The sequence below is a fragment of the Calonectris borealis genome, chromosome Z (assembly GCF_964195595.1).
Source record: "Calonectris borealis chromosome Z, bCalBor7.hap1.2, whole genome shotgun sequence".
Lineage (NCBI taxonomy): Eukaryota > Metazoa > Chordata > Aves > Procellariiformes > Procellariidae > Calonectris > Calonectris borealis.
The window spans coordinates 75,629,402-75,642,663 of record NC_134352.1 but is presented as its reverse complement, the minus strand read 5'-3'; the positions used below and the strand labels follow the sequence as shown (position 1 = coordinate 75,642,663).

The window sequence follows — 13,262 nt, the reverse complement described above, 5'->3', positions numbered from 1 at the left end:
ACAGCCTCCCAGCTCTCCCATGGTTTGCGGAGGAGGTATGGTGCACATATGTGTGCACATATGCACCCGTGGGTGCTATCTGCATGCATGGCAAAGTGGAGGCGTGCACACCCACATGAATGGGCGTGCATGGCTGTTCACAGCCCCATGTCTGCAAGACACTTTCTGCAAGCCCACAGCATGCACTGAGGCCACCTCCCCCTGCCTAACTGTCTGACAGTTTGATTCCCGAGGATTTCCAGGAGCACCAGCAGCAGAGGGGCAGTAGAGACAAGGGAGACCTGGTCTCCAGACAGCAGCTGTAACTTCACCCTACAATTGCCACACTTCCCCAGTGCCAGCCTAGGAGACCCATCCATTATTCTCCAGAGATGCACCAAGGAAGACACGCACCTCCGCACAAGCTGCCAGCAAGGGGGATGCCAGCAGAGGATGGGCTGGGAGCAGCGCTGTGCCCAGGAGGATTCGTCCAGTGGGGAGTGGGATAATGGAGAAGAAGGGCTGCTTTGCACAGCACGCGCCTGGCTGGGAGTGCGCGCATGTGCTTGTGTGCACGTGTGTTTTTGCTGCATGTGTGGAGCCCCAGCTGGCTGTACACTGACATGCATCTGCTCCCTTGCCTGGAACAAAGGCAGCTCCCCCTCCCCTTCACTGACAGCCGACACAAGCCAGACATGAAATACCTGTCTCAATGCAAGAGCACCCAATCCCAATTTTCCCATCATGAACCACCAAGCCACTCCGCAGCTCCCCTCCCCACGTGGGGACTGTGACCTGGCAGGGGACCCCAGAGAGGACGGGATGTGGAATGCAACTCTAGGACGTGGCATGGGGGGAAGCACTCCGAGCTTCCCGGTCCCAGCGCGGTTCCCCCCATGCCCACTCGCCCGGGGCAAGGCAAGAGGAGCCAGCTGCAGGCAGAGGGTCAGGCTGAAGCCCCATGGCAGTGTGGCCGGAGTACAGCAGGGCTGCTGGAGGACAGAGCGGGATTTCCTATCCGGGGGCGGGAGAAGGGGGGTGGGAAGGAGGAAAGCAAGTGCCTCTCTGCCCCAGGCCAGCGGCCGGAGCCGCGGGACCCCCCCACCCCGGGACCACAGCCCCAAGTCGCGGCCGGCGGTCAGGACCGCGGACAGCTCCCGCGGCCGGCGGTCAGCACCGCGGACAGCTCCCGTGGCCGCCCCCCCCCCGCTGCCCCATGGCGACCCCCGCCCCGCGGCACCAGCAGCCCCCGGCCAGCTGTCCCCCTCCCAGGGAATGCCCTCTCCGCGCCCCCGGGTACCCCTCCGCAGCCCCGTCACCAAACCAGCTCCCGTGCCCCATAGCACGCTCACCGCCTCACATAGTCCCGCCGGTGTTCCCCCCCCCCGGCACATCCCAATGCCTCGCTGCGGGCACATCCCTGTCCGTGCAGGCTGTCCATCCCCGCTGCCCCACTGCATGCACACAGCCCTCTGCCCTGGGGACCCGCTGCGCCTGCAGCCCCCCGGACCCACTGCCCACGCACCTGCCCCCCTCGGGTGTTCCACTGAGTGTGCGCTGCCGGCGTCTTCCTGGCACACACAGCTCTGTGCCCCACTGCACATTTATCTCCATGTCCCACTGCACGGGTACCCCACGCCCCACAGCATGTTTATCGTCATGCCCCACTTCACGCACAACCTTGCGCCCCATTGCATGGGCATGCCCCGTTATGCAAACGCCTCATTGCACACGCATCTCTGTGTCCCATCGCACCCACCTCCTGCCCCATTGCACGTGCACCTCCTGCCCCACTGCGCACACACCCCACACCCAACTGGGCACACCTCCGTGCCCTGTTGCGTAAGTGCCCCAAAACCCACTGCATGCGCACCCCATCCCTTGTTGCACAGACTCACCGTGCCCCATTGCACCTGCATCCTGCATTCCACAGCTGCCCCCCCACTGCACACACCCCCCTGCACCCCATTCGCACCCGCCCCCCGTCCCATTGCGCGCACATCCCACATCCCATTGCCCGTTACCTCGTACCCATCGCAAGCACATCGCCCTGCCCCACGACACCTGCGCCCCACCGCACACACCCCCCCACTCCCCGCAGACCTCCCACCCATTGCACACACCCGCCCCACGGCACACGCTCCCTGCGCCCCATTGCGTGCCTATCTCACTCCCGTGGCACACGCACCCCTTAACGCGCACGGCGGTGCCCCACGGCACACGCACCCCACGCACCTGCGCTCCCGCGTCCCATCCCGCACTCGTCCCTGTGCCCCACACCCGTTGCACGCCCCCCCCCCCGTGCCCGCGGCACTCACCGGCGGGCGGCGGCAGGAGGAGGAGCGGCAGGAGCAGCAGGGGGAGGCGGAGGGTGGGGGCGAGCGGCCGCCGCTGCTCGCCGCCCCCGCCGCCCCGCCGGCCCATGCCGCCGCGCCGGCTGCCGTGGGGCGCGCGCCGCCAGCAGCCCCGCCGCGCACCGGCGCCCATGACGTCAGTCGCCCCGCCTCCGCGGCCGCCCCCGCGCGACCATTGGCCCCCACGCGCGTCACTCGCCTGACGGCTGCGCCCCGCCCCCCTGCGCGACCCGATCCCCCCGGGGTGGCCCCGCCGCTGCTCGGGGCACCGCGGGGCAGGACACGGGTGGAGACAGAGACACGGGGCTGGGGACAGGCACGTGGGGATGGGGACAGGGACACGGGGTAGGGGAGAGGGGCATGGGGATGGGGACAGGGACATGGGACTGGGGGACAGGCGCGTGGGGCTGGAGACAGGGACATAGGCTGGGGACAGGGAAAGTGGCTGGGGACAGGGATACGGGCCTGGGAGACAGGGACAATGACTGGGGACAGGGATAGAGGGCTAGGGGACAGGGACACGGGCTGGGGATAGGGGCGTGGGGCTGGGGAAAGGAATATAGGCCAGGAACAGGGATTTGGGGCTGGGAGAAAGGGAGATGGGCTGGGGGCATGCACTGGGGTTGGGGACAGGGATATAGGCTGGGGACAGGGACCTAAGGCTGAGGACAAGGGTACAGTTTGGGGACAGGGATACAGGTTGAGGGACAGGGGCACAAACTGGGGTCAGGGACGCGGGGCTGAGCGACAGGGGACATGGAGCCAGGATGCAGGTGGCCATGGGGCCAGGCTACAGGGGGGACACAGGACACAGGTGAAAGGGGCCGTGGGGCTGGGACACAGGGTCCATGGGGCTGGGGTGTAGGGGGACAAGGGGGCTACAACACCAGGGGCAAATGGGGCGTCTTGTGGAGAGGGGATGGGAGGCAACGAGGGCTACCTATGGGGGCTGGGGTGGGGGGATACTATGGGGGTTGGGGGGGCAGCTACCTATGGGGGCTGTTTAATGGGGGCTAGGTGTTTTTCTAACAGTGGCTACCATCTTATTATAATAAATTATATTTATCTTATAGAGGAGGCGTCCGGGAGAGGGAATCTGGGCACCGCCTGCGGGGATGAGGGCATCCCAACTGGAAACGATCTCATCACGCTTCCCCAAACTCCCCTGACATCATCCCCAGACTCCCCTGACATCATCCCCAAACTCCCCTGACATCACCGTCCTCCTTGGCCACGGCGGAGGCGGGTGGACGACTCGTGGGCACAGCCCCACTCCTGAGGGTGCTCTGCCCTGTGCTTGCCCCGCTCCCCTCCCGTCCCCCCGTCACGGAGCACGCCGGGAGCTGTGGGAGGAGCAGCGGCCCCTCCCCGGAGCGCAGCTCCCCTCCAGGCGTGGCTGGGGGTCCCCTCCAGACCTTCCGGGGCACGGCTCCGGGGCCGGTGCCCCTGGTCCCTCCAGGAGCAACCTGGTCCTGCTGTCCCTGGGAAGGGGGCAGGGGAGCCTGTCCCCCCCAGGATACTCCCCAAAGGCTCCAGGGTCCCACCAGAGCTCCGTGGGACAAAGACCCGTCCCCTGTGAGCGACACCAGTGGGTGTGGGTACCCGTGGGGGTGCTGGGCCAGGCGGGACCCTCAGGGTGAGCCTGCAGCCGCCCCGGGGGGAGGAAGAGGACCGGAGCCGGGACGGGGTGGGGGTCCCCGGGACGAAGCCGGTCACACGGGAAGGGCAGGGGCGGCTGGAACAGTCCTACATCCCCCGAGGCTCCATGGCCCCGCGGCCCTACATCCCCCAGCGACGTGGGGTGCCCCACGGCCGTGCAGCCCCCAGGCACCCTCCCGCCCCCCGGGGCACGGCAGTCCCTTGCGTCACAAGTCACGGTCACGGCGGTTCCTCGCCAACCCAGGGCGCCCTGACCGGGTGGCTCCGGCCACGCAGCACCGGGGCCAGGCTGGCCACGGAGGACGAGGTGTACCCACGGCGGGACCGGGCGACGAGGGGGGGACAATGCCCGCACCCGGCCCGGCCCCCGGTGTGGCCCGGTCCCGATGGCTCCCCCAGTGCCGGTCCTGGTCCAGCCCGGTCCTCACCGCTCCGGTCCCGTCCCGTCCCCACCGCTCCCCCGGCTCCCGGCGGCGGAGGCGCGTTTGCTCCCTCCGACCGCCAGGGGGCGGTAATACTCAGCTTCGGGCTTGCCGCCGGCGCCGCTCTGGTCCCGTTCCAATTCCGGGCGCTGATTGGTGCGCGGCGCCAGCAGCGTGACGCCACTTCCGCTGGAGGCGCCGTGTTGCCGCGCGGGCACCGGCCGGGACCCCCGGCCCAGCCCCGCCCCGCCCGCCCCCTGTGCCCCGCTCCCGCTCCCGGCGCCTCCCGGGGCCATGGAGTTCCCCGCCGCTCTCTTCCCCTCCTACTTCGGCGCCGGCCCGCCTCGGGAGGAGGGGGGTCCCGCTCCGGCCGCCGGCTGGGGCGAGCACGGGCAGGTGCTGGAGGCCGGCACCGGCCGCCGCCAGGTGATGCCGCGGCGCAGCCCGCCCTGCCCGGGCCCGGGGGGTCGGGCCGGGCCGGGGGAGCTCGGTGGGGGTCGGGCCGGGCCGCTCTCATCTCCCACCTCCTTTCCCTGCAGGCCGAGACGGCGTTCGTGCCCCGCCGCGGCGGGACGGGCGAGAGCTGGGAACCCGCTGACGCTGCCGCCGTGCCCTTCCTGCCTCCCAACGCGAGTGAGGGCCGCGGGGGGTGGGAGGGGGGTTCCAGAGAGGGGGATGGGACATCCCCATCCACCTCTGCACCCCCACGCCGAGCTGCCCTGCGACTCGGGATCCCCGATGGCTCTGCCGCGCTGGCACGGGGAGCTTTAGCAGCTCTCCCCGGGGGTGCTCGCACAGGAGGGAGCGGGGACGGGCGAGCCATTGCCCTGCAGTGCTGCAGCGGTGTCACTGTACTTGCATGCTACCGGCCGGCCCCTGCCCTTTCCCCACAGGCTGCTGGGTCCCCTTGCTGGCACCTCAGGACATTCTCTACCGTGGCGTCCTGCGCAGGAAGCTCCGGGCAGGCAAGTCCGGAGCCGCCCTGGACTTCACCAAGCAGGTAGGGCTTGGGGCGCCGTGAATGGCTGAGGGCATGGGGGGATGGCGCAGCATCCCTGCACGTCCCAACCCCTCTCTGTCCTTCCTGCCCAGCTGGGCCACTTCTTTGTGGATCACCCGGAAGATGCATTTGGCTCCCTGGGGCAGCTGCTGCACAAGAACTTCTACCTGGGCAACTCCAAGCTGAGGGTCAGTGTCCGTCCGGGGGTGGCAACACTGTCCCCCACCCCTCCCCTTGCAGCTGCCAGCCCCAGCCTCTGCCCTTTCTCCTCCCTGCAGAGACAGGCCCGGGACAGCACCATCCGGATGACAGCTCTGATGGAGGAAATCGACCGTCTGGAGGCCAGGCGGTAAGCATCCCCATGTCCCCTGCCCTGGAGAGGGCTGGCAGAGTTCCTGCTCTCTCCCGCCACCTGACACCGTCTGTACCCCGCAGCGGCTGCCCCCGGCAGCACCTCGCCTCCCGCCTGCGCTGGTTCTCCCACCTCTGCCGCGACTGGCTCTTCGAGGTGCCACTGGGGCTGCTGGCGGACTGCGTGCACGAGGAGCTGCTGCTGCAGTGGGCTGGCCTGCTCTTCGATGACAGCCCCACGGCGGGGGCGTTGGCCTGGCTGCCCCCCGAAGATGTGGGGGCATGCACGGGCCGCCTGGTGTACCCCGGAGGGCAGGCCATGAACCACCTCTGTATCCTTCCCCACGGGGTGTCTCCAGGGAGGGAACGGGGGATTGTGTTGCACCGCCCTTAGCCAGCACCCCAGATTTCCAGGATGTGGTGCTGGAGGAGCTGCCCCGCGCCCGGGGCTCCCCGGCGCAGTTTGAGCTCAATGGGCGCATCCGGCAAGTGGCTGCCGCCCGGGTGGATGGGGAAGGTGAGCCAGCCCCAGGATCTGTACCCCAGGCAGAGCAGCGCGTGGGCTGGGGGGGTGACAGGGAGCCCCCGGGATGCTGCCATTTCATGTGCCGCCTCCTGTCCTCTGCCAGATTTTGTTGGCGTCCGCTCAGACTATTACTGCGGCGTTTGGAGGGTGCCAGGCAGGACGGGGGCGGCCCCCACCCCACTGCAGGTCATCCGCACCGGCGTGCCCGCGTCCTGCCTCACCGTCAGGTAGGCACTGGGGGAACGCAGCTTTGCGAGGAGGGGGCTCTGCTGCCTCTGCTGCCCTCCCGGCTGTGGCGGATGCTCTCTCCCCCACGGTGATGCCGTGCTCCCCATCCTACAGCCCTCACCTCCCCGGCGAGCTGGCCGTCTGCACCCAGAGTGGAGCCGTCTACCTCTGGAGCATCGAAACCGGGTGAGATGGGGCACTCGGGGCTGGGAGGGGGCTCACGCAGACCCCCAGGTCTCAGGGGGCTGTGGGGGAACCCAAGCGAGAGGGGCAGCTCTGCCCTGTGCCGGCGCTGCATTATCCCCACAGGCTGCAGCGGCTCCGCCACGACCCCCAGACCATGTTTTTTCGGGACCATTCGCCTTGGCGCTGGAGCGACTTCACCGCCCACCCGCGGGTGCTGAGCTGTGCCGACCGCACTGGCCTGCAGTGCCTGGACACCCGGGTGAGCCCGGGAGGGTGGGCACGGGGCGGGCAAGGGAGAGGGTTCCCCAGCTCGGGGTGCTGACGGCACCCCGCTCTGCTGCTGCAGGCCCCCGAGAGATGCCACTTCGACCTGTTCAAGGTGGGTGAGGAAGCCGGCTGCCAGCAGGGCGAGCGTGTGGTGCTGCCCCTGTACCTGGGCAGGGCTCACCCCTCCCAGCACCTTGTCACCACCCAGGTGAGTCCCACCACACCTGGAGGGGCAGGGGGGGACACCCTGCTACAGCCCTGGCTACCAGTGCCCGTAGGGCAGGGGGATCACCCAGCTGAGGGGGGCTGCCACGGCATGTTGCGCTGAGCCCCCCTGAGCCATGCCTCCTGTCCCAGTTCTCCGTGTACGTGCTGGACGAGCGGTTGCCGCTGGTGCCCGTGCTGAAGTGGGCGCACATGATGAAGGCCCCCCCTCTCTTTGCCCACCTGACGCCAGGGGGCCCTGGGAGGAGCCATAAGGTGCTGCTTGGCGCATCCCGCACCCAGGAGCTGATGCTGCTGCAATACCGGGGTGAGAAACAGGGCTCCGGGGATGCTGCGGGGCTGGGTCTCCTCCGTGCCTGTGTCCCAGCGGCGAGGAGGCTGCTGTCCCAGCATCAGTGCTCACCAGCTAATTTTTGGCATGTCCTTCCGCAGGGGGCAGCCGGTCGGCCTGCCAGCTGGTAGGGCCTCCACAGAAGCTGCACAGCATCGCCGGCTGCCTGCAGCACCTGCCCGCCCAGCTCCCACACCGCCACCGCCTGCTCCAGCAGCGCCTCGGTGCCCCGGCTGCTGGTGGGTGTCCCCACGCCACCCCGGGGTGCAGGTCATGGGCGGGAGGGGGGGTACAGCCCACACTGTGCCCTGGGCAGGGTGGGGGTTGAAAAAGCAAAAGCAAAGCCCTGAACAACCCCGTGCAAGAGATTAATGATCTGGAAAAGGACCCGGAGGGCAGGAGTCAGCAGTGAGGGCACCTGTAGAAGGGTGGAGGCAGCCCCCACTGCTGACCAGGCCCCAGGGCCGGAACCCCGGTGGCAGTGTCCCCCCTGTCCCCGCAGGGCTGGCTGCTGCGCTGTGGGAGGACGGGCCGCGGGAGTCCCTGCTGGTTTTCCAGCTCTCCGAGGCTGGAGATGTCTTCTGCCAGAGGCTGACCCACGAGGCGGTGCAACCCCCTGCACCCACCTCAGGGGACGAGGCCCCGGCAGCCCCCGGCTCTTCCCCTCTCTTCGAGGCTCCAGCCAGCAGCCCACCAGGCTTGGGCAGCGAGGAAGAAGAAGAAGAGGAGGAGGAGGAAGAGCAAACCTTCTACTTGTCCAACCTGGAGGTGATTATCAATGAGGAGGAGGAGGAGGATGCAGGCACACCAGCAGTCCCAGAGGAAGCTGAACTCACCCAGGAGCCCTGTGCCAGCCCCCAGCCCTCCCTGGCAGTGCCCAGCCCAGCCGCAGCCCTGCGGTACCGCCGCTGGCTGAAGGCTCTTTACAAGGTCTGCAGGGAGCCCCCCCGGCAGGCCTGGCCCCCCACCCTCAGCCAGAAGCGCCTCTTCACCCGCAAAGAGCTGGAGGCACCGGCGGGCCCCAGCACCCTGCACTGGCAGGCACGCCAGCGGCTGCGCCAGGCCATGCGGGAAGGGGGCCGCATCCAGCGCTGGGACCCCCCGGGCCCCCAACCCCCTGCCCTACTGCAGACCTTGGAGCCAGCGTGGGGTCCAGACCCCCTGAGCGCCCGTCTGACGGCAGCCTGGTCTGGGGACTGGTGGCAGTGGTGGGAGGAGAGGTCGAGCTTCAACATGGCGCAGAAGCAGCGGGCGCTGCGGGAGCGGCGGCGGCGGCAGAAACGAGCCCGTGGCCGGCGCAGCCTTTCGGCCAGCTTCACCTCCTCCCTCACCTACCAGTCCGAGCTGTCGGAGGTGAGCGATGCGGCCCCTCCGCCGGTCTCCCCCAGCCGCCCACCCGTGCTCCCCGGGGAGGGCTCCCCGCCGGGTGGCAGCCCCCCGGCATCACCGGCGCCGGACGAAGCCCTGCTCTCCTCCCAGAGCCTGCGCTGCCGCGGCATCCCCAAGGAGCGGCGGAAGACGCTCCGGGACTATCTGGCGGTGTGGGCCGAGGGCCCCCCCGAGCCCACGGAGCCCCCCGGCAGCCCGGCCAGCCAGCTCTGCATCCCCTCCTCCCAGAGCCAGCTCTCCTCCGCCTCCCAGAGCCAGCTCTCCTCCGCCTCCCAGCCCCGCCGCAAGCGCCCACGCATGGGTTTCTGAGCACCCAATAAACCCCGCCTGGCACAGCCTCCGTCCCGCCGTCCTTAGGGGGGAGGGGGCTGCGCCGCCACGCGTGGTCACGGCACCCACTCGTGGGCTGCGGGGGGAGTCGGGCGGGAGCCTCTCCGGCGGGGGCTTCGCGGGCCGGTACCTGCAGAGCGCCCGACGGTGCCGGCCGCGTGTCACGCGTGGGCGCAGGGGAGCGCGGGCGCTTTAAGGAGCTGGGGTGGGGTCAGGGGCGGGAGCGACGGGAGCGGGAGCCAATGGGGCGGTGGGGCGGGGCCGGCGCGGCGGCCATGGCGGCGATGCTGGCGCGGGGACTAGCGCGCGGGTGGCCGGCGCGGGGCGCGCTGCGCGCGGGGCAGGTGGGCGCGGGGGCGGGCGACACGCGTGGGGGTGGGGGACCGGAGGCGAGGCGGGGCGGGGAGACGGTGGCCGGGCCCGGCCGGGCCGGGCCTTCGCCCTACGCCACGCTCGCCGCTGCTCCCACCCCCGGGCAAGGTCCGCGGCGGGCGTGAGCTCCGCCGTGCGCACCTACACGCCATGGCACGGGGCCTTGGGGCACCCGTGTGCACCCCCATCACCCCCCTGTGCATCCCCCTGTCACCCTCACGGGCATCCCCCCCTGGTGCACCCCCCATCACCCCCGCGTGCACCCCCAGGTACCCCGATATGCATCCCATCGCTCCCCGCGTGCACCCCCCCCATCACCCCCGCGTACATCACCCCTGTCACCACTGCGTGCACCCCCACATGCATCACCGCAATCACCCCCACATGCAAACCCATCACCCCAGCGTGCACCTCATCACCCCCATGTGCCCCCCCATGCGCATCCCCCCATGTGTACCCCTGTCACCCCCAACTGCGTCCCCCACCACCCCCATCTGCAACCCACATCATCCCCATGCGCACCCCCTGTCACCCATGCATGCGTGTCCCCCCCATGTGCCCCGGCCACCCCAGGCTGTGGGGTCCCCATCCCTGGGTGGCCCAGGCCATAAGGCCCCCTGTGCCCCTCTGCCCCAGCGATGCGTGATGGCGTCCGGCGGGCAGGACGGGGAGGTGGGCAAGGCGCGGCAGGCAGCGGCAGCCGGCGAGGAGGCGGGTGGGCAGCCCACCATCTTCAGCAAGATCATCACCCGCAGCGTGCCTGCCACCATCCTCTATGAAGATGACAAGGTAGCGGGCGCGTGTCCCCAGCGGGGTTGGGGGGGCAGCGCCCATGGGTGCGGGGCTCACCCTGCTCCCCCCGGCAGTGTCTGGTCTTCCGCGACGTGGCTCCCCAAGCCCCCGTCCACTTCCTGGTGATCCCCAAGCGCCCCATCCCCCGGATCAGCCACGTGGGTCCCCAGGACACCGAGGTGAGTGGGGGGGGGGTCCCTGGGACATTAAGGGGGGGACACACGCACAGCGCTGACCCTCCCGCTCCCCCCCCCCGCAGCTCCTGGGGCACTTGCTGGTGGTGGCGGCACGCACGGCGCAGGCAGAGGGGCTGGCTGACGGCTACCGCCTCGGTGAGTTGGTGTCCCCCACCGTGCCATGGGGCAGGACCCTCACCGGAGGTCCTGGGGGGTGGCCTACTGTGAGGGTGGCCTGACCCCTGTCCCTCTCCTGGCAGTGATCAACGATGGGAAGCATGGCGCCCAGTCCGTCTACCACCTGCACCTCCACGTGCTGGGGGGGCGGCAGCTGGGTTGGCCCCCTGGCTGAGCCTCCCCTACCCACCACCCCTCAATAAAGCCTCTCCTTGGCGGTGGCTTTGGTGGCTCTGTGTTGGGGTGGCCCTCCTGGGGGTGGGGGTGGCTGGCCTTGGCAGGGGTGGCCTCGGGTGTCACAGCAGCGAGGACAGGTCAGCAGGACCCGGGGTGGGGATGTGGGTGGGACTTGGTGCCCTGCTTCTTGGAGGGGGGGTCTGGGCTCCCCATATCCCAACCTGCCTGCACTGGAGATGCTCTGGAGCCCTCTAGGTGGAGCAAGAGGTTTTTGGGGGGTGCCCATATCCCACCACATGCTGGTGCTGGGCAGGGGGGGAACAGACTGGATACCGCAAGGGTGTCCCCGAGCTGGGGAACATCCCAGGGTGCCAGCAGCCACCCATGCCCTGGGCTGCCCACCCAGCCCCACTGCTATGCCACAGCCCCAGCACTGCTGTATGCCCCCCAACCTGCCCCTGGGTGCCCCCCAAGCACCCCCGTATTGCTGCCAGAGCCCCATGCTGGGCACTGATGCTTCTCTGCCTTGCAAAAGCGAGCTAATTGCACTAAATTGAACTAAAAGCGGTAATTGCACATTTACTCCTCCCCACCCCAGAGGGCCCTCGCTGGGAGCTCCCAGCTGGTTCAAGCCATGAGCTATGGGCAGTGTGGGACGGGCAGCGTGGTGGGCGTGCTGCCCCCTGCACATATACACACATCACTGTACCGCTGCATGCCGCTTGTGCATGCACCACTGTGCAAAACTCACTGCGCTGTGCACCCCAGCCCTCCCTGTGCTTGCACCACTGTGCAAAAGCTGCATTGTGCGCAGCAGACCCCCATGCAAAACACATTGCACTGCACATCCCAGACCACCTGTGCATGCACCGCTGTAGAAAACAGTGTTGTGCACACCAGACCCCTGTGCCTGCATTGTGCTGCACACCCCAGACCCCCGTGCATGCGCCACTGTGTGAAACACATTGTGTTGCACGCCGCAGACCCCCCCCATGCATGCAAAACACAGGCAGCACCATACGGACACAGCAGCGCTCACAGACGTGTTTACACACGTTGACTGCAGACACGTGCCTGCACGTGGCCATGTCCACCCCGTGAGGGGTGGACACGCATGGGGGCTCGCACGCAGCCGCCGCGCGCTCGCCGCCAGCGCCGGGCCGCCGACGTGCGCAGCAGGCCGCTCGCTCACCGCCAGCGCGCAGCCGCCCGCGTGCTCCCTGCCCCGCGCCTCCCGCTCCCGCCGCGCGCTGGGCCGCGGCCGGGCGCCGTGGCTATATTTAGCGGCGGGGGCCGGTGCTGGCGCGGCGCACGGCCCACCTGGCACCGCCGGCGGGGCCGCCTGGGCCCCCGCCAGCCGCGCAGGGGACCGCAGCCCGCCGGGGAGAATGGCGGCTCTGTTCAGCCTCCGGCTCGGTGGCGCTGGCGGCGGGGGCCCCCCGGGAGCAGCGTGCGGCTGTGGCAGAGCCTGGTCGCTTCCCCCCCCACACACACACACCCAGTATAGCATGGGGAATGTTTTCGGGGTGCAAATGAACCTTAAAAATGTTGGATGCTGCTGCTTCCTGCCTCCGAGACTTGCTCGAGCCTCAGCACGGGCTGGGGTAACTCTTGGATATGGGACAGCCCTGTCTCGGGGCTGGGGACCCCAAAGAGGGGCTGGGGGTCCCTGGGGAGGCAAGGACTCCAAAGAGGGGCCAGGGATCCCCAGTGCATCATCCCCCAGGGCTCACCCGGAGCAGCCGCCCAGGGATGCCGTGCCCGGCGGAGGGCGAGTGTTGGCACGTGAGGTCAGGGGACGGACGCCTGCAATCGTGTTTCCTCTTGCGCCAGGTTTATTTTGTCAGTCCTGGAGCAGCCCCGGGGCAGCACAGTGGTCACAGCCCCATGGGGCTGGGCTGGGGGCCAACGGCTGTTTTCGTTCCTCAGCCGAAGACTATCACAAATGACGCAAGTTCCCAAAAGAGCTGGGCAGGGGGGGCGGCGGGGGATGTGTCAGCCCGTGAGAGGCAGCCAGATGTGCTCCAGCAGCTCCAAGGCTGCTGCCCCACGGTGATGCTGCCAGGGCGGAGCCGCACGGCCATGCCCCATATGCCACCCGAGAGTGGTTTGCCCCACAGTGAGCGCACACCCCCGGGCTGGCATCGCCAGGGTCCCTGTCCCACACTGTACTATGGTGCCTTTAGTGTCCCTTCAGCGTCCCCCAGGCACCCATGCTGCCTGGCCAGGCTTTTGGCTGCCCCAGGGACAAGCCCACGCGTGTCTGGTGGGGAATCCGGGGACACTCCTGGGAAGAGCACCCTGGGGTGCAAACTGGGTCA

The 13,262-nt window shown here is 69.0% G+C and overlaps 2 protein-coding genes across 3 annotated transcripts; both read left to right on the top strand.

Annotated features, from left to right (window-relative positions):
• The first annotated feature begins 4,689 nt into the window (after positions 1–4,689).
• Positions 4,690–9,254, top strand: TAF1C (TATA-box binding protein associated factor, RNA polymerase I subunit C). Its single transcript, XM_075136281.1, has 14 exons — positions 4,690–4,840; positions 4,954–5,047; positions 5,308–5,414; positions 5,507–5,602; positions 5,693–5,763; positions 5,850–6,097; positions 6,172–6,282; positions 6,395–6,518; positions 6,634–6,705; positions 6,829–6,964; positions 7,052–7,180; positions 7,330–7,504; positions 7,630–7,767; positions 8,031–9,254. The coding sequence occupies exons 1-14, from the start codon at positions 4,709–4,711 to the stop codon at positions 9,224–9,226; spliced, it is 2,829 nt and encodes a 942-aa protein (XP_074992382.1). The 5' UTR covers positions 4,690–4,708; the 3' UTR covers positions 9,227–9,254.
• Positions 9,255–9,506: 252 nt separating this feature from the next.
• Positions 9,507–10,985, top strand: LOC142076072 (putative HIT-like protein Synpcc7942_1390). Of its 2 annotated transcripts, XM_075138446.1 has the most exons (5): positions 9,507–9,591; positions 10,256–10,408; positions 10,486–10,590; positions 10,671–10,743; positions 10,848–10,985. In XM_075138446.1, exons 1-5 carry the CDS (start codon positions 9,523–9,525, stop codon positions 10,937–10,939), a joined length of 492 nt encoding a protein of 163 aa, XP_074994547.1. In that variant the 5' UTR covers positions 9,507–9,522; the 3' UTR covers positions 10,940–10,985. The 2 variants fall into 2 exon arrangements, with proteins under 2 accessions (XP_074994547.1, XP_074994546.1); XM_075138445.1 differs by lacking the exon at positions 9,507–9,591 and having other exon boundaries at positions 10,101–10,408.
• The last annotated feature ends 2,277 nt before the right edge of the window (positions 10,986–13,262 follow it).

Coding starts and splice junctions, on each gene's coding strand:
- TAF1C (XM_075136281.1), top strand. CDS start 4,709: ATGGAGTTCCCCGCCGCTCTCTTCCCCTCCTACTTCGGCGCCGGCCCG. Junction 6,965..7,051: donor TGCAGTGCCTGGACACCCGG/GTGAGCCCGGGA, acceptor CTGCTGCTGCAG/GCCCCCGAGAGATGCCACTT. Junction 7,181..7,329: donor AGCACCTTGTCACCACCCAG/GTGAGTCCCACC, acceptor CTCCTGTCCCAG/TTCTCCGTGTACGTGCTGGA.
- LOC142076072 (XM_075138445.1), top strand. CDS start 10,154: ATGCATGCGTGTCCCCCCCATGTGCCCCGGCCACCCCAGGCTGTGGGG. Junction 10,409..10,485: donor TCCTCTATGAAGATGACAAG/GTAGCGGGCGCG, acceptor TCCCCCCGGCAG/TGTCTGGTCTTCCGCGACGT. Junction 10,591..10,670: donor TGGGTCCCCAGGACACCGAG/GTGAGTGGGGGG, acceptor CCCCCCCCGCAG/CTCCTGGGGCACTTGCTGGT.